The 20,483-nt window shown below is 40.9% G+C and overlaps 1 protein-coding gene across 4 annotated transcripts in view; it reads left to right on the top strand.

The window, feature by feature from the left end:
- Positions 1–20,483, top strand: part of cdk14 (cyclin dependent kinase 14) — a 198,821-nt gene that overhangs the window by 61,920 nt on the left and 116,418 nt on the right. For all 4 annotated transcript variants that reach the window (XM_071468356.1, XM_071468358.1, XM_071468360.1 and 1 more), the window contains 5 exons: positions 5,758–6,003; positions 11,566–11,660; positions 12,249–12,328; positions 15,526–15,620; positions 18,846–18,908. In XM_071468356.1, the coding sequence (XP_071324457.1) occupies positions 5,758–6,003; positions 11,566–11,660; positions 12,249–12,328; positions 15,526–15,620; positions 18,846–18,908 (579 nt within the window). The remainder of the gene's footprint in view (positions 1–5,757; positions 6,004–11,565; positions 11,661–12,248; positions 12,329–15,525; positions 15,621–18,845; positions 18,909–20,483) is intronic.

Below are 20,483 nucleotides of genomic sequence, written 5' to 3'. Positions count from 1 at the left end.
TCTTTATTTGTGTGTGTGTGTGTGTGTGTGTTTGTGTGTGTGTGCGTGTGTGTCAGCGTATCTGTAGATTGATTAGATCTGATGGAGCGGCAGATCATCTGTAGATAATGTGCTCTCTGCTGTAGGAAGCAGTATAGTAATATAGGCGGGGGTGGTCTGCGTGTGAATATGTGTTGCCTGCTCACATGTGTTAGTGAGAGTGAGTGTAATGGGTCAGTTGTGTAGCAGGCTACTGGAAGTCCTGTCTGTTAGTTCCATCATGATGCCTCTGTTAAAAGAGCTTGTTAATGAAATGTGCTGGACTGCTGGGTCCTGTGCTGCGCCCTGTAGAGATGTGTTGATCTGTTGTTGTGATCTGCTTGTTGTTTTAACATGAAGTATAAAAATGTATCAGGAAGGTAAGGAAGGGAGGTATTAAGGTATAAATGGGCAAAACTGTACCAGTTTCATCATGACCGTGGTGCTGTGCACAAAGCCAGCTTCTTAGAGAAATAGTTTTCCCAGGATGGTGTGGAACAAACTGCCTGGTCTGCACCCAGCGCTGTTCTGAGACACATCCAACACCTTTGGGATTTACTTGAGTGCTGACTCTGAGCCAGGCCCTTATCACCCAGCATCAGTGCTGGACCTCACTCATGCTCTTGTGTCTGAATGGGAGCGAATCCATACAGCAGGTTCCAGCATCTGATGGAAAGACTGAAGCCAGAAGAGTGGAGGCTGTTATAGCAGCAAATTAATGCCCATAGTGCCCATGGTTTTGGAAGGGATGTTCATTAATTGGCTTTGGATATATTATCCAAATGCTGTCAATCACTGATTGTAGTGAGTAGTGGTTTGTACTAAAAAAGCCTGATGCTGGACGGCATGTGGCATAAAATCAGTCTAGATTTTTGGCGTATCTGAATTGTTAAAAGCTTGACCTTGATGTTTAATATCTGCAGTGGGATGTTCTGAGCGCCGGCTCATGTCTGCAGAGTGCAGCGGTGCACGTCTCCGTGAGTTTTGGATTAACACTCCTCATTTTCATCAGAGTCGTTGTGGAGACATGTCCCCGTCCTGCTGCTGCAACTCTAATGCAACAACTGACAGCCAGCAGATGCCTGAGGCGTCTCATTTAAATCAAACTGGTTCTGCTGCTTCTTGCACATGTTTTGTTTTTTTTGTGGATTCAATATTGAAAATGTAGATGATGCATCCATCCGTTCATCCATCTGTCCATCAATCCCTCCGCTCATTTCAAGATGCTCATCCTGCTCAGGGTGAATGCACCAGAGCAACCAATCAGGGATCAGGTTTTATAACATTTTATTAAATCTTGTGGAGAAAGAGAACATCTTAGTTAAAGACATACACAGTGTTTTTATTTCATACCTAAACCACAGAACCACTGCAGGGCTTTCTCCACCATATTTTGTCACTCCTGTGTCAGTCATTCCCTACTGTCCTGACTGATCTGCTGCAAGGGAAAACTGCTTCTTGCCTCTGTGCTGTAGAAATAGATGCTAAATCAAAAAACAACACTTCTGCTTTATATTTCAGTAAATATCAACCGCATAAATCACCCATTCATCTGCATTTCTACAACATCACTTGAAGGTGACCAGTCACAGGATGTGATAGGTCATAGGATATGGTGCTAGTCTGAAGTTGAGCACACCAAATTATTAAAGGAGCTATTTGAAACTATAGTGATGAACCTTGGGTCATGGAGTGTTTCGGGTCTTTAATCATCAGACCCCCCTCACCTGGGTGACCCGGCAAGGCATGATCAGCCCCTGACTTGTGTCCATGTGCTGCACGTATCCATGGATCCTCTGGAGCCACAGCCACTGTGAGGCCTTTTCAGCAGCCTCCAAAATGTTCTTTTTCTGCACTGAAGTCCATTTACTCCAAGGACATTGAGTATTCGCTGTCGTGAATTGCCAGCAAAGCCATGGCACCCAACTCGCAGTGCGAGCTCCTGCCGTTCCTCCAGCACTCCGACACAAGGTCCATGTGTGTAGCCCTTGTCCACTTCTGTCCAGTCTTCCATGGGGACACTTGCTTCATAGACACTAATGTTAACACCATATCGGGGTGAAGTGGTCACAATGTTTTCCTGGGAACTTGAGCTGCCTTCCTAGGTTGACCCGGAGCTGCTAGCCTATTTGTGCCTTTCCGCAGCTCTAATGACGGAGATGGATCGTTCAGGAGCGTGTTGATTCTTGTTGTGTTAAATCGCTGGACTGCGGCATGTATGTTGTGTATGTTATGGAGATGACCTCTGTGTGCACGCAAACAGGAAACAGTAACCAGGCACAGGTGTGTTTTATAACACTAATGAAGAGCAACAATGAAGCATACAGATGGTGTCATGTTCCGAATGGAGCACGGAGGCTGGAGCAAACAACACAAGACCAAAACAAACTTATATAATCATTTTCCACTTCGTAGAGCTGCTACCATCATTCACAAACAGAGAGAAATCCTCAGTCACGTCACAAGCAGTGCACTTTCTAGGAAACCTAACACACACTTAGAGCAGGATGTCCATCCACACCATTAGGTTAAGATAGATCATTTACAGCTTACACGACTATCATGTTCAGTCCAGTGCTGACCACTCACACCATGGTGTTCTTCATTTCAATTCTTACTAAAGTAAAATTAAATAAGTGTTAACATAATCAGAAGTTTGCAGAATGAACCCTGTCAGCCTTATGTCATTACAGTAAATCATCATTACTGATGCATTAACATGTAAGTGGCATTTTAGTGTTACAGGTGGTCAAAGTGGAGCTAATGCTAACTTTTGACTTTAATCTTTAAAAACCAATAATGTTGCTTTTGTGTAAAATACCATCAACAGACTAACATGTACCTGCCCAGGAGTAAAATGAAATGGAAACACTTTCGTAAAGTACAAGTAATAACTGGACTTCATGACAGCACTTCATTATGTTCTACTCCTGCTGCCATCTATGAACCATGTCCACCAGTGACTCAAGTGTTTGCTGCTGTTGTTGCTTGAAATCAAACACACTGAGCTTAAGGAACGTCACTGGTCCATTTTTAAAGTGTGGTAACGACTTTAGAAACGCGTCGCTCTTCGTGGGAGGAATAAAGTCTGTTCCTCTCAGTACATCAGACCTTGTTCTCTTGAAATTCTTTTCTATTGTGTTACTCTAAGGTCCATCCAAACAATATGATGGTGTAGCAGTCTTTTCCATCTGAGCCCTTGTAAGACACAATTGTAACTGAAAATAATGAATCTGAGTTTAAATAGAGAATATACTTTGTGTTCCCAGTCCTGAAGAACTGTGGTGACCTTTCTATCGCTCTGACATGCTGAACACATCCTCTCCCATCGGATACTGATGCCTGATAGTGAGGTCCGTCCTAAACGACAGTACGTGTTTTTGTTAGCATTTGTGCTGTTCTGCCGTACAGCTGCTGTCACTGAGGACATCCTGGATATGGATGGGACTCATGTTTATGACAGCTCAGCAGCCTCATTACCATGAACGCCTTCAAGCTGCTCATTTCTTTTTATTTCTCCTGTTTCTTTCTCTTGTGTGTTTTCTGGCCCATTTCTCGTGCTCGCTTGCCTGAATGTATTCTTATGTTTGTCTCTCTCCTGGAATATTTCCATTTTATTTCCTGCTGGAAATGTTTCTGATGTACAGATGAATAAAACTAAGAACTTTGTTTGATTTGATGACCAGCTAACTTTCTCTCAAAACTCTATATTTTTTATTTGAGAATGTACGTGTTCCGTTAGGGCTGAGCGATTTATAGTTTTTATTTCAAAGTCACATTTTGAGAGAGTAAAAATTTTCAAATCCCATGAGCTGTGATTTTAATTATAACCGACACACACCGTTGCTGTGTCTAAACGAGCTAGTTACTCTGGACAACTGCAGCTGACACATTTACTCAACTCTTGGTCATTGACATTAAGTTCGTAAGGTTGATATTATCCTTTTAAGTGTTCTTGCTGTATGCTTTTTACATATATCATTAAATGTCATTCATTTTAAAGATGGAATTTGCTTATCGCACCAGGGCATAGTCACTGTCAGAGGCCCATCACACTTCATAGTTGGACATACATGGCTTTCCTGGAATTGAAGCCGTGTTGTGTAGAAAGATGTTTCAGCATATATCTGGTGTTTCTGTCCTTTTCTACCATTTTTACAGACATTACAACCATGAAGCTGCGCTTTGGATGGTTCTTCCTTCTTTTTACTAAGTTTCAAGCAGCATTTGATGCATGAATTTGACGTTACAGTTATGCAAAGCACATCTGTAAGAATAAGATAAAAGTAACTGATGTACTCAGAGGCATATTATTCCGATTCCGATGGTTTGGACAGCCAGGGATTCATACGTCATAAAACCTAAGGAACCAATCCTGTCAACTTGTGGGGATAGGGGGTGGGACTAAATAAATCTGAAACTCTGACAACCAGATTTTACACACAACCACTATACTGTGTCAGCTGCTGCCAGTTACAACCTATGAAACAACAGAAAAAAAATAAAAGATGCTAACTATGCTAACCGTTCTGATACGTCTGCTAGTTGCAGATTTTTCCTCCTCTAACCATCTTGATACTCTGCTCTTTCATCTGTCAACGTGGAGCAGGAGCAGGTGGTGATGGGCGGGACACAAGACCTGATCCAGATTTCTCAATAAGGAAGTCAGAGTAGATGAGCTTCCAGCCCAGTTTCCATTTTTTTTCACTTATTATGTGAAAATAGGAATACCATGCTAAACAAAATATTAATCATAGCAGAGGATTTTACATAGTTTAAAACATGTCTGCAGAAGATGTTTAGGAGCATTATATCATCTTTGTAAGATCAGCTCAAAATCATTGCAGTTATGCATCTATTGTAACTAATAGATACAAAGATACTTTTGAATATTGAACAGTGACAGACATCTCACTAATAAATATGTGCTAAATTTATGTTTTGTCCTATTTAAAACCCAAAGCACAGGCCTCTTGTTTAATCTAAAATTAGTGCCACATTGAAGGGAGTCTGTGTTGTGGGAAAAGCTCCAGTGTGTCCGATGAAACCTGGCCCAAGTTAAAGAACGGGCCAGCGAGCTGCAAGATGACTCCTCCTTGTGTATTAGAGTAATTAGAAGTTCTTCCTGCAGGGGAGCCCAGGCCTAAATATTTAATCTGAAGGGAGCTGTGGCAAAACATGTCATGCCGCCTGCGTTCTTTGTGTTCAATACACAAAGTCCACAGTGGAGGAGCAGCTGGTGAGGTGCTTTGTGCTGGAAAATAGATGGGGAGTGTGGAAGGCTGTGCTTGTGCCTGATGGGCTTGTAGGAGACAATCTGCAGCATGTCTGCACAATCGTATGGATGTATAGATGTGTGTCGGAGATAAGGCGGAATTGTGTGAACGTACAGTCTGGAAACAGCAGCAGCTGCAGCCGGGGGTGTTTGTGTGTGTGTGTGTGTGTGTGTGTGTGTGTGTGTGCAGTAGGACTGAAGGAGGCTGGAGCTGTTTTGATCAGAGAAGAGAGAGATGGAGATAAAAAGACTCTCATCTTAGCAGTGAGGTAGCAGCAAGGCTCTGCAGGGAGGGAAGAGACCCAGGCTGACAGCGAGATGAAAAACAGGCGGGATCTAGAAGATGGGGGCACAGTCAGTTTTTGGCTGAACACTGGTAATCGCAGATGGATTTTTTCTTTAATGCTCACTTTTATGTCCTCTCTCTTTTCTCCTCTTCTCTTTCCTCTTCCTTTTTTTGACAGATATGTGTCACAAAGATGTCCACACGCAGCTGCCAGGGAACAGACTCGGTCATCAAGCCCCTGGACACCATTCCTGAGGACAAGAAGGTGAGAGTTCAGCGCACGCAGAGTGGCTTCGACCCGTTCGAGAAGCCCGCCAGTCAGGTGAAGAGGGTCCACTCTGAGAACAATGCCTGCATCAATGCCAAGAGTTCGTCTGCCGGCAAGGAGTCGCCCAAACTGCGTCGTCACTCCAGCCCTAGTTCTGTAAGTACACCTTTACAGAACCGCAGTCACACGCTGTAGTGTTCTGGATGTGTGGATATTCAACAGATTCAACATCTCTCATCCTTATGTTAGCTCTATTAAATGCTCATATCCCATATAGACATCCAGGTTCATCAGTTAGACTCAACTGTCCTTAACTATTTTATGTAGAGGACCAACAAAACTTTTGAAAGACAAAATAACAAAAAATAACAAATCTTCTTACAAATGAGACGTTGACTTCTTAAGAAAAAAAACCGAAACAAAACACAGCCTTTCTCAATTCATTACATTTAGGGGTTTCGCTGCTGTGGTTGCTAATGCTAGCTAGAAACAGGAAACTTAAGACACTGTAACCATTGCTTGACATTCCTGCCTCATCACATTCCACTCGCTCATCTAATGATGAAATGATGAAATGATCAATTTGGGCAAATATTCACTAATATCGAATGTCATGATATTTCCCACCATATGCAGTATTTTTCATAATGTAGAATTAAAAACGTTTTTTCTTGCTGCTGATTTCGAACCTCATCTTGCTGCTTTGCTTACTGTACATTGTACCTTGGCATGTGACAAATAAAACTTTGAACTGCTGTTTAGTGGCAGCAGCTGAAACATTAAATACAATATTATAATGTTATATGATGAAAACACACCTGAAACATGAAATACAGCCAATACCCCTGTGATAAAATCATATAACGTGATATTTGGCCTGGACGTTATTGCAGTGTTGAAGTTTGGATATTGCCCAGGCCCAGAATGGTTTAGTATTTTTGAGATTACACTTATTTGCTTTCTTTCCATGAGTGAGATATTAACGTCAGGTCTGTGTGTTATGCACAGGAGCTGATTAACTGATTAAAGTAGCTTAGCATGGAGACTTGAAGCAGGGGTAAACGGTTAGCCTGGCTCTGTCCAAAGCATCAATAATAAAAGCAACAGCTTATGGGGAGTCATTTGCTGGAACTCTTTCTACAGTGAACTGCAGTGCTGGTTGTCAGATATAGTCAGTGAACACTTGTTATGGTACAAGTCTCTGCACTGGCAAAACCAAACTTCAGATGCTACACACAGTCACGGTGCCAGGCCATTGTTTGTCAGGAAACACTTCCCGAAAATCAAAGGTCATAAAGCAGACAGAAGATCACAGAAAAAAAAACACCACCAGTGACGGTGCTGCTGATACAGTATTGTTGGTGGGCTGTCACCTCAGTCTGGGTTGGTGGGTGAGAAATCACAGTTGTCAGTGCTGCCATGGAAACGCAGATTATAGTTCCAAGATAGGATGCTGGAAATTATTTTTATACTTGGGGAGCCTTGTTTTGGGGTTTTTTTTTTACTCACAGTAGACTTGTCTCATATCACAGGAGGGGTCTAACTCAATATTAAGTCATCAAATACAGATTAAACTCAGTGTAATGCTATAGTGGTTTAGAGGTTAGCAGGGTATTCAATTAAAACTCAAACAAAAGCTAAGGTAACTTCTCTAATAATGATTTAATGTTCTTTCTCATTTCAAGGATAATCAGGGCTGTAAGCACATAACAGAAAGCTTTTGAAAATGTGCATCTTAAAATAAAGTGCTTAATTTTAGAAAGATTACACAAAAAAGCTTAATTTCCCTTTTTCTTTTTTGTTGCTGCGTTTCACATCATAACAGTTTCAACCATTTTTATTAAAAAAAAAACACTGTCAACAGCTTTAACACCTCCTTTTCTCTTTCTTCCACTCTTACAGACACCCCACCCCCCACTTTGCTCACTTATTTCTCCTGTGGGTATATCTCACTCACTGACTCCAGTCACAGTGATTGGCTGAGTAGCATCATGTGACCAGTGCCGTAAAGGCTAGAAAAGCTGTGACAGCTAAAATAGAAACACTCAAAATTTAATATTTCTTAATAATTCATAGGTCATAGGTCTGGATGCAGATAGGATAGTGTCTGAGTCCAGACCTGGATCTATGGAGGATAAGCAATATGAAGGACGAGTATTACATAGCTCCTGTGTACCAGTGGAGTCAAGGCAGTAGTAGTAGATCCAGCTAATCAGTAACACCGCTGTAACCAATCTGACTTTATACTGAGGTACAGTATGACTGTCAACCTAATTAACATACGGACACAGAAAAACAGAAATAAATAAATAAATGTAGAAATAAATAGATCAATGTAGAAATGCATAAATGAGTACAATGAAGTACAATGCAAACCTGCAGTGTCAGAACAATCTTTAGACCCACCACCCTTATCTGATGAAACCAGAACAGCACATAGTACATCTGCAGCAATTATTACACATGTTCCAGGCACGGAGAAAATGGTTAATAATGACTAATTCTAAAGTCATCAGAGGTGATATTTTCACAACGCCCATTGTTCATAAACAAGATTAAGGGTCTGCAGCCATGCCCGTGGACGTGTGGGGCAAAGAGCGGGACAAAAATACAGTTATGGAAAGTGAGGGGGACATGTCCACCATGACAACAGTAGAAATCGTGCCTGTGGTTTGTGCAACAGTAGTTGTGCGTTTGAATTGAAAAAAAAAATCAAAGTTAAACATACAAAATACTTGAATCACATACCACAAATTATCAGTAAAACCCAGATTAGTTCAAACACATAGAGAATTTCAGTTGCTTGGGTTTTCAGACGCCATCAAAGCGCCAGTTACTTTTTGTATTTCTCAGGTGTTTTATTTTGGCAGTCGAGCTCTTTTCCTCCTCTCCATCTGAAACGCATTTACCAGCCTGTTTTCCTTCACGTGCTTAATTGAAGCCTGTTTACAAACAAAATGATTTTCTTAATCATGCAAATGAGATTTTCAGGTTTTCATACATATGTGTTTCCTTTTTAATTTGGCTCCAAATGTGAAGCTGCCTAATGAATGTTCACACAAATAAGATTTGATAAGTGTGATATGAGGCTTGACTGATTGCCTGCCAGCATCGCTGCCAGACACTAATGAACTGCTGCCATGATTATGAAAATGTGTAAATTGTCTCTTTCATGGTCTTTTTGTTCGGGCACTGCAACCAACCCGACTCTCAGAGACATTTCACAGAGCAGCTCCTGGACTGAAGAGAGGGACAGTGGACATTAGCTTTACTTTGACACAAGAGGTTTTAATCCTGCTTTCACTTAGCTACAGTGCTAACTGATCTCTCCCCACGCTTTCCTCGAAAGACCAGTGTAGAAATCCTTTAGGCTGCAGGCTTCTTGTTTGCAGTCAGAGCTGACAAAAATGAAAAATATCACAGTAAGAGATTAGATCAGCTGCAATTAACGGTTTTTTCAAGTCGATGTTTGGAACTTTTCAGCTGCATGATAACCTCATGAACCTCTAGAATTTGAAGCTAGTAGTGAATGAACACTAAGCTGTTAAACATGAGAAGGCTACACCTGTGTTTCACTGTCTCAGATACATTCAGTCAACATCTCATATCGGATGTTGTTCACCACATTTTCAGGTTGAAGCCACAGGTCGTGATCATGAATTTGGAGAGGGACAACATGAGCCTCTGAAAGGTTCCTCAGGCTACCGGGAGGAGAACATCTCAGTGTTCAGCTGAGGTGTTTCACAGATAGAGTTTCACTTCCTGTTCGATCCCAGGAGGAAGTCTTATTTGTTTAGAGAAGCTCTCAGAAGTGCTGAGCTTATTAGAGCTGCAGAGGATGGTGAGGGGGAAGTAAAGCGATGAGGACAGTGCTTACAGTGCATGAAGGAGATGGAGCTAATACAGCTACAGCTGCACAAATGTAAATAGTAAAGAGTAAAGGTGGTGGGATAAATAGACAGTGTGTAGCCTTAAACTAGCATGTTTTCCTTCCAACAGACTAACATCACCTCCCTTTATGTATGTAGCACAAGACACTGTGTTTAACGAGCTTTTGGACCTGCTGTTACCTCACAAACATCAGTGATGGTGATGATACCTAATGTCAGAATAAGTAACACATTCTTCCTCTTTCAAATAAAGGTTGAATTCAGGAGAAATAAAATGTACATTTGCTCTAAGACACTTTTGTACAGTTGCTGTTTTGCTGCTTAGTTTTGCTTGATCTGGCATCTTCTTTACTTATTCTGTGATCAAATAGTTCCCAATTTAAATACAAAGTTTTGCCAATTTTAGACTTTATTTATACATAGCTGTGGTATGACTGCTTCATTTAAACCCACCTCTAAGATTTTAGATCTTTGATTTGAAGCCGTAAACAGCTCAAAGTCCGATGCTGGAAAAGCAATGTTCTGGTATCACTATTGTATTAATACAAATGACAGCTAACATATACACAAGTATAAACTGTGTACAGTTTGTATGTAGAGTGGAACTCGTGACACAGCGCAGTGCTTCAGGTCACCAGCTACTGAACCAAACTGTGTTTATCTAGCAGCTATTTTTAAGTCAGATCATGATTTTGACAACATTGGAACGTCTTAGTTTGACTCTGCTGATGTGGCGCTCTGCAGCTGATCTGAGGACCCTTCACACAGACTGTCACTGTCACAACGTTTAATGAACATGAACACGTGTTAAAGGAACATGAACTACCAACAGAGGTGGACAGAGTACACAGCTTGTGTTGTATTGTTCCACATTTACAGAACATAGTGACTCTGAAACAACTGACTGAAGGACTGACTGACTGTAGAACCTGAGAGATGGCTGTAAGACAAACCATGGCACTGCTACAAGCTGTCAAGCAAATTGTTTGGGCGGTGATGGAGTTTGTTGGTGGTAAACACAGCAAACATTTAAAATGAAAGGAATCTTTTCCTTCAGACCAGGTCTTGGTCTCTGAAGAATCTTCTGCCTCGTCTTTATTTTAAGGTAGCATCATTAGGACAACGACAGGTGAACTGTTCAAACATCACTGACAGTGCAGGAGATGGCTGTGCCTGTTTTTTTCTCCTGTGATGAACAGTGTATGGTCTATCACATTTTTCAAGATAAGAGAAAATTCATTCCCCTGACTAAAAGCTCTGCTTCAAAGTAAGAGTAACTGATAGAAATGTAGTGGCATCAAAAGTACAATATTTTTCTTTTGTATGTAGTGGAGTAAAAGTCATACGTTTCCCAAAAATATAACACTTAAATAAAGTACAGATACTCGAAAAATATACCTCAGTGCAGTAATCAAATAAATGTACTCCATTACTGTCCAACCCTAAACTACCAAATTAGAAATCATACTATACAATTTACTGTAGTGTTTTTACTTTAACTTAATGTTTCACCTCTCAGTAAGTTTCCGACTTTCAAACCTGTTGGGTGAGAACAGATTGAGTCCTGGCTTTTTTTCTTTTCTCTGTGAACTGTTGAGACAGTGAAAAGTGCCTAAAAGTTACGAGTTGACAATTCAGTGAAAAGCTGTCGTTATGTGAAGACCTTGTGAAACTCTCTCTCCTCCTCTGCACTGGTATTACACCTCCCTGATGATGCAGTGGGGAGCTTCCAGATTTTAATATCACTCATGGATGTGTAATGTCTTATGGGAAATCCTGAATTTATCCTTTCATATTGTTTTTTTCATTTCTCTCTCTTTCTCCTCAGCCCACAAGCCCCAAGTTTGGAAAAGCAGATTCCTATGAAAAGCTGGAGAAACTGGGAGAGGGTTCATATGCTACAGTTTACAAAGGAAAGAGCAAGTAAGTACTATGTGCATGTCAAATCGCTGTCTAATCCACTCTGTCTTCTTTATAGTTCACGAGCCACTCATGCAGGCAGTGAATATTACATTTAATTATACAGGAACTGTGCTGTAACAATACATTAATTAAATGGAAAAGCAATAACAGAGTTGAGTATAGTTTGATGCAGATAATTTTTTCTCTACACTGCATGTTTGGGACATGCAATTTCTTTAGTATGAATGTTTTTATGCCTTGATTCAATAGTTTTTTATGGTTTGGTGCTCCTCTCCAAGGTTTTGCTAATTAAATCCCAGAAAATGAAGTTCACACACTGTAAACGTGTGAAACTCTGCAGACTCTAATCTGCTCAGTAATTATGTTATTTTGCTTTGCTCTTCACTACAACAGCTTTGATTGGTGAGCTTCATTCGGTTGTAATCCCGTGGCCTTGTACCCAGGTCTCACTCTGCTGCTGCTAAATTACATTTCATCGACTTAAAAATCCTCACTCTTCTTCGGCTTCACTGGTTTTAATAGATTCTTTTGTTATGACACAAAAACACCAGATTTCCATACTCTGTTTGTCCTCCATCTTGTTGCCAGGGTGAATGGGAAGCTGGTGGCTCTGAAGGTGATTCGTCTACAAGAGGAGGAAGGAACACCCTTCACAGCCATAAGAGAAGGTTAGAGATTTATAAGTGGAAAGAACAAGTCCAAATAATGTTACTAGGTTTGGGTGATATCCATAATTTAAAGGTCCTATAATGTTTACAGTGCAGCCAAACAAACCATGGGCTGACTGGATATATCACATCATATTAAAACTGTGTAAAAAATCTCCAACTTGTCGATTACTGAAGCTGAACAAGTCATCTTGTTTCAAGAGTTCAGTATATATGTCTTAATGTATTGAACCAGAGAGAATAAGACAAGTTGCTGCATGAGAATAAAGAAAAGTTGGCAGTTTTTCACACAACCGTGACACATCAGGGGCCATTTGGGGCTCAGTATCTTGCACAAGGACACTTCAAAATGCAAACTGGAGGAGCCAGGAATCCAACCCCCATCCTTCTGATTAGCTCTACCTCTACCCTTGTCAGCTGTGTGTGTGAAGCACTTGAAGTTTACTGGTTTAGACTTAAAGAAGAAACACTCACCTCCACACACACACACACACACACACAGCTGCTGTTTGAATATAGACGAGAAAATGAATCTGTCTGTTTGATCTGTGTATGATCCAGGCCTGATGGAGGGAGAGAGCCATCCTGGTGCTACACACACACACACACACACACACACACACACACACACACACACACACACACACACAGAGTCCAAACTCCCCCTGTGAGCAAATCAGAAAGGCACTTTGAAATTGAACTAATTCAGCAATTACTGAGCAGGAAGCTCCCAGCGCAGATATGTGAGCAGCATTACAGACCACTGCTGAATTAAGTAACAGATCCAGAGTCGAGGAGAGCTGTGTGTCCATGGTTATTAAAACTACACACACTCATGCCCATTACCACAGATAGGGTGGGTGTATGTGTGAGGGAGGGGGGGTTGGATCTTCAGGCTGGTGACAGGATCTTTGAGGTACCTGACTACAGCACTAACCTCCTGCTCTCTGCGAGGACTCCCTCTTTTGATGTGCTTATCTGATTCTTTAGGAACTCAGGAATACAGGATGAATGTATTCATGAGGCTCCGTCACTCGCTGGCTCTCTGAGGGTCCGTCCATTAAAGCCCCCCCCCCCTCCTCCCCGTGCCCTTGGAAAAGAACTTTGTGTTTGCTAATTAATAACATTGGCAGCCATCTGAAAATCCCATTTACGTCTTAATAAAATTGCTCTCACATTCTGTGCTAATGAAACTATTCCCAGTGTTGCTTCACTGTGGCCAGAACAGTTTTTCTGTCAGTTGGTTGTTTGCCTGCAACTGTGTAATTGTTGTTTGTGGTCTGAGTATAATGTGAAAACTTATTCTTTCTTGTTGAAATATGGCGGCTTCAGCGTCTTGAATATTACCACAGTAGGCAAATATTAGTAGGATGTTTCAAACAAATCAGTGTGGTGTTACTAAAATACAAATGCTCGGTGATGAGGTAACACTGACAAAGTCATTAGGCCATTCATTACATATCAAAATATACAAACTCTTGATAGAAAGGATTTTAAAGGTTGCATATTTTACACTTTTCTGGTGTTTTTATACCAAGTGTTGATATCCAACATCCAACTCTCCTGATTGGCTGACTGTTTTCTGAGTGATCCAATAAAATTATAGCAGATTTCAGGTAAACACAAACCAAATCGTGCAAGGTTGGATGGTGGGTCCAGTTGGGCGGGGCTTGGGGGTGTGGCTGAGAGTGGTGATTGTTTCGTTGTGACATCACAAAGTTCCAGAAGTCCTGACGGCTGGTTTTAAGGCTCAGTTTCTGAATACAGGCTGTGTGCATTTGTTTAAAAACCTTCTGTCGTGAGTTTAGTATTTTCTTGTTGAATGACATTGTTGACTTTTTTCTTTAATGAAACACTGATGTGATAAATCCTGCCAGCCCACAGTTTGTTTGGCTGCACTGTAAACTGATACACTGGTCTGGAGGGATCCCATGGTGATTATTATGTGACTACGCTCTACTGCTAGCAAGCTAATCTGCTAGCAGTAAAGTATGGCCACTTGTCTTAAATAGCATTTTTGAGTACTTTTTAAACAGTAGATGTGTTTCAGTAGTAACTGACGATGTCTGTTTATGACAGCACCACATTACCTGATTAAATACTCAGTGTGAAGATTCTGCTTCGTCAAAGCTAAACAGAGGTTTAAGTATAAAGAAACATGGGAGGTTGATTGACCAGTTTATTGCATTTTCTGTGTCGAAAGATTTAGTTGTGTTGTGATTATAATCCCTTCTTACTCTGCTAGTAGACAAACTGAAAACGCTGCTGGAAAGTAGTATTTTTGACAGAGTAGCCAGTTAAGGCCTGTTTACTGCTCCCAGTGGCAGGTTTGTTCAGATGTAACTGCAGCACCTGGATTATTTAAGTGCACCTGCTGTTGCCAAGGGTAACCACATGTGTCACCTAATCATTCAACTTTGTCAATCAGTCAATTTTTCACCATGAAACAAACATCTAAGCAATCAAGGTAAAGGATTTATTTATGTTAAGGTGCATCACCTTGACACATTACCAGCTCAGGTCTTGTGTGGCAAGTACAAGACAAGTGTCATGTTTTTAGACTCAAATGTAAATAAAGTCCTAATTTTTGTGACTCAAGTCCACAGCTCTGTCGAACATCAGGTGAGGTTTAAGTTTAGCGACCCATGACATCTCTAAAAAATTCTCTTTGGTGAAATAAACAGAATCGTCTTTGTTAATTTGTGTTTTTGAACTAATTAAGTGCAGCTCCTCTGCACACTGTAAACCACCAGATGTGTCATATCTGTGTGTATTACTTGCACAGTCCCTGCTAACTGTATTCATGGTGTCACGCAGATGAAGCAAATCACATGTGAAAGTCGTAGCGAGTCTGTCCCAGAATGTGCTGATCACACCCGGCCTCCTCAATAACACTCTGTGAGCTTTGCTAATTAATAATAGGCGACTTCATCATCTGCCCAGGACATCATCTCACTGCTCTGCTTCATAACAATGTCTATTACATCATGAACATGTTGACAAATGAGTGTGAGAACTCGCAGCAGGAAATCCACCCAGTATTTTCTCTTTCCGTTTTAATCTTCTTTTAATCCCCTGTATGTAGTGAGGCTTGTCAAAGGCCTGTGTTGCATTCTAATGATGCAGATAATGAAGGCATAGATCATAGCGAGTCCTCTGGTATCTCAATATCTGTGTCTGCTCTGTTCTGTCTGCAGCGTCTCTTCTGAAAGGCCTGAAGCATGCCAACATCGTGCTCCTCCATGACATCATCCACACCAAGGAAACCCTGACTCTGGTCTTTGAATATGTGGTGAGTCTGCACTCTGCCACACTGCGATTTGGACCCTGTGTGGGTGGAGCGGAGAGGCCTGGAGTTAGGTTGACAATCTGTTTTTAGTATTTGTTCAGAAGGAAAAGAAACCACAGCTTTAAAGGGGGACAGTTTGATTGATTTGACCCCAGTGTGTGCTCACTGATTAGGTTTCAGTTTTTAATGCTTGGCCCACAGAAACATGAGCTGTGGATATTTTGATTGGCATACTCTTGTTTATAGGGTACGTGAAGAATGTTCCACTGTTTGCTACCATAGGCTGGCAGCCAGGCGCACTGTTGGCTGGTGTGTCTGCAACCACAACATGAAGCCAGGTGGCCATTTTATTGGAAGGTCAAAGTTTTAGTTTCCACAACTGTCCTGTCAAACACTGTGGACATAAACAACACCAAGGATTTTCTGTTGATGTATTTCTGTCCTATAAGAAAACTCCTCTCATACAGTATATCAGGGATCAGTCCTTGAGGTCACAACTGGAGCTGATTAAGGTATATTTCAAACCAGGTGGATGTAGCCTCTGTTATGTCACTCATAGGTTTGTAAAGATTGGTTTTGAAGTGTCGCCTAATTCCCATCTTATCCAAAAGTGGGCAGAGAGGTGGGGCACGTGTGAATGCCAGTTTAATAACTGTGGAAAGCGCCCATTAGCTTCAGAGGCTAAGCCAAAGCTATTTCATTTGCTGGCTAATTACCTAGTTAACGAGCTAAGCTAACAAGCCAGGTATGATGAGTGCATACACCAATACCTGCTAATTATTGCTAACATACAAATTGAATAATACAAAATGTTACTCACCTCAAAAAACAAAAGCACAGTCACGTTCTGTTAGTCAGTGAACCAACAACAACAGGTGGAATGCGCTCCGGCAGCTCTTCACCCGTGCTCGTAGCCTTAGAATGTTTGTCAAGTCGACTTCCTCCCACATCCTGAAACTGCCAAGGCAGTGATGAGCTGAAACCTCAGTTTTTTTTTCTGTCACACCAGAAACTAGTCCACAGTGTTCTAGCAGGAGAAAACTGTGCTGATGTTGTCAAAACTGTCTGTGAACTTCTATGTTTTCCTCTTCAGAGGAAGAGTTTTTTTTTTTTTTCCAAAACCACTGAAAGTCACAACAATGATTTTTGAATCATTGGCCTGAAAAACAAGGAACATCTTAACAGTTAATATTAGAACTGACAGTTCAGCTCAGGTTCCTGGGCAGATATGGAGATCAGTGAAAGGTTTAGACCGGTCCAGCTCCTCTGTGTTCACCTTGCATATTTATCAACGCCGTCTGATGGTCACATTTTATATTCAGGTCAATCTCTGATCCTGAAATGCTGAGCGAGACAAAAACCTCAACACCAGAACGAGCTGACTCAGCTTTCCATTACTAATGCATTTAATGAGATGGTGTGATGCCCCCTGTTGGTGGACATAAAACATGTCAGAGGTTCAGCTTTGAAAGGAGACGTGGTTACTGGTTAGGAAATGCTAACAGAAGCTGTGCAGATGTTGATGCTGTATTCAGCCTGTGCTGTTTTACATACAAAGAGCTTTTTAAAACCAGGAAAATCAGCCCATTGTTCTTCTCTCAAAGTAAATGAAGACTGACAGGAGGATGGTGAAATACACAGAGAGAGGGAACAGAGATTGAACGGTGTGTCCATGTTGGCACATCCGTCTGAATTGCAGCAGTGGGAGAGACATGATATTGTAAATATCAGTGTTATTTCAGAGACAATGCCTCCTCCATCTTCAATCTGCTGACAAAACAAGGAGGTGAAGGGTGGGCCAGTGCAACACTGCATGCATGTCAATGGATCGAGACAATTTCAGCTCAGCTATCAGACGGATCACCTCTCATCTCAAATGGTGAACAACAGCACTCTGAAATAAACCTTGTTTATCCTCCTCACATCAGGAGGGGAAAACTCACTTTATGGCCAAAATGATGTGGATACCTTACTGTCACAATGCAACAATGGTATGGTGTTTTTAAAGACAACAGAAAGGCTTTAACCACTGTCTTCCAGCTGTGGTTCTCCTTGATTTGTCCTTGATTTAACAACATGACAGGTCACCTCCTGTTTTTGCCATGCCATGTCCTAGAACTGCTGTAATCAGGCTTCAATCACAAGTCTTAAATGCTTGCTAATACATATTATATCCAGTGATGCAGTGGTGCTCTGCGGTGGATCAATACTATGATGTAAAAACTATTAAATTCATTTAGAAATTATTGAAATGAAGCATTTTCTCACTAATGAATTTTCCAGTAAAGCCTGTCATTAAAAGATGATCCCTGCTTTATGTGAGATGATGAATCCACTAAAGTTATGGCTAAAAGATTAATTTAATTTCTAAGTAAAAGGGTTTATATTCACATGGACACTGAACAAAATATAAATGCTGCACTTTTGTTTTGGCTTACATTTGTCATCAGTTGAAATAAAAGATCCAAGATTTCTTCTACACACACACACACACACACACACACACACACACACACACACACACACACACACACACACACACACACACACACACACACACACACAGTTGTATTTTGAAAAAACACATTTATTAGGCACTGAACTATGAATTTGTGATGACTTGGTTTACAGATGTGCATCTTTTTGATCAGGACCCTAACCCTAGAAATCCATGGTTCAGTGCCTAATAAATGTGTTTGCAAATTTTAGAGTGGCCCTTTTACTGTGACCAGCCCAAGGAACACCTGTGCAATAATCATGCTGTGTAATCAGCATCTGGATGTACCACACCTTTCAGGAGCACAGATTAAAGGAGACATGCTTACTCACACACATTTAACCACATTGGAGAGGAAGACGCCTTTTTGTGAGCTGAGACAAAGTGTTAGATCTTTTTATTTAACTCACAAAACACAACACAAAAGTGCTGCATTTCTATTTTTGTTCAGTGTATTAACCCACTTAAAATGTGAATATATTTATTACCACATGCTGCACTGTAACACATCACCTACCTTGAGCTATAGCGATGGATTCAAACCTGTGCAGTTCAGACAGGTGCACTCAGACAGATGAACTGTTTGTGTTTCCACTAACACTGAGAAAAGTCCAGTTCTGGACTGTTTTCCCTCACTGTTAACAGAAATGAGCCCAACCACCATGACATCAGTTTAGAGACTTCCTCATGTTACTATATTAATAATGTGCTGCTCTGCTTTTATTCTACAGCACACAGACCTGTGCCAGTACATGGACAAACACCCTGGGGGTCTCTATCCAGACAATGTGAAGGTACAGTATGTTTCATCATATAACGAGCACATTATATGATTGAGGGTGTAACCAATAATAAATGAGAAATGCATTGATTATATCAAATACAATTCATGAATGCAGCAGGACATGTGGATTAAAGCATTGGATTAAAAAATGTTTTTGAAATAATTTATCATATTCTTCTGTTGTCATTGTTATATTTTGGGGCTTTACCCAACTTTCCATTAGTTTTAGTTTATTATGTCCTGTAGAAAGAGACTGTCAGAGTGTGTTTGTCCTGTCCAGAAACCCAGATAATGGGGGGACAGAGTGTCTGACAGTTGTCTGTCACAGGTGCCTCAGCAGTCATCAGAGCTGAATGGAGGAGTCGGGTCTTTTTTAACACACTTACATCGTGATCACCACACTCAACTCAGTGGTGTGTGCCTGCGCTAACAGGAAAACATACACTGCAGCAGTGTTATTGACCATTATTGCTGATTCACTGCAGAGAACTCTTTATTCTCTGCATTATCTTCGTTAAGGTTTTAGTCTTTTTGGGGATTGGTTTCCTCACTGTCAACTTGGGTTACTTGGGACTAAACTTTTTTGTCTATTTAAATCTAAACCTCACTTGACCTCAACCGCAGCCCAAACCAGAAAGAATCATATTTATTATCCCATTTCCATCATCCTAATGAAAACTTACTGACACTGGGATATGAACCTCTGTGAGGTTACAGTGGCCCTGGGAGCTCAGTGCCACCATAGTAAGATAGTGTTGGTAAAGCTGCTCGTTCCTCTCCTCTGTAACACTACATGAGTGATCACTGCTTGTAACTCAAATGAACAGGTAGAAAGAAGCAGTGATGGAGTGAATGAGGCCATGTGCTGGTGTTGGAGGTGTCAGTATGTTCTGTCATGCAGGAAGTTGACAGTTCAGGCTATATCTGTTATATAACTGCTTGTACCTTTAGCCACCGAGGATTTACATAAGTAAAATGTGTTTTTCCTGCTGACAGCAGCCTCATTGAGATTCAAGTGAATAATTAAGGATTATTCCGAGAGAGCAGAGTGAGGTGTTGCTTGGCTCCTGCGGACTTTGTTCTTGTTGGTTGTGTTGTCTAATCTGACTTCAGGGCCTGTCTGTCTTTGTTCCTGCTGCACTCAATGACACAGCATTAATACTGTGGCTGTAATAATCCATCAAAATGACTGTGGCATTTTCATTCTTCTGACACTGTGTAGTAAAGGATGTAGTTGACCTAGATTATTAGAGCTTTTAGTTATCTCTGCCAGTCCTCAAGGTGTGCACTGAATTTTTTTCTGACTGCCAACAGAGCATTGGATGGTACAGTTGTTACAATTAACACTTAATGGCTAGTGAAAAGGTCAGCTTGTTATTGTATGTGTATTATTAACAAAATATAAATATTTCATTGTTTAAATATCATATATTGTGCGTGAGATTGGAAAAGTTATTAATTAGGTTGATTACCTCCTGCAGTGAGTTTTGTGGATCTTGAAGATAAAGCAGAATATCATCAGTATATAGATTCATTTTCTGTTCTTCCTTTGTGGCGTAAATTCCTTTTATTTTATAGTTTTGTC

This window comes from Trachinotus anak, unplaced genomic scaffold (genome assembly GCF_046630095.1).
Source record: "Trachinotus anak isolate AG129_WGS33_773 ecotype Australia unplaced genomic scaffold, CSIRO_AGI_Tana_v1 ptg000032l, whole genome shotgun sequence".
In the NCBI taxonomy this organism is placed as follows: Eukaryota; Metazoa; Chordata; class Actinopteri; order Carangiformes; family Carangidae; genus Trachinotus; species Trachinotus anak.
This window is presented reverse-complemented; position numbering and strand designations above follow the sequence as displayed.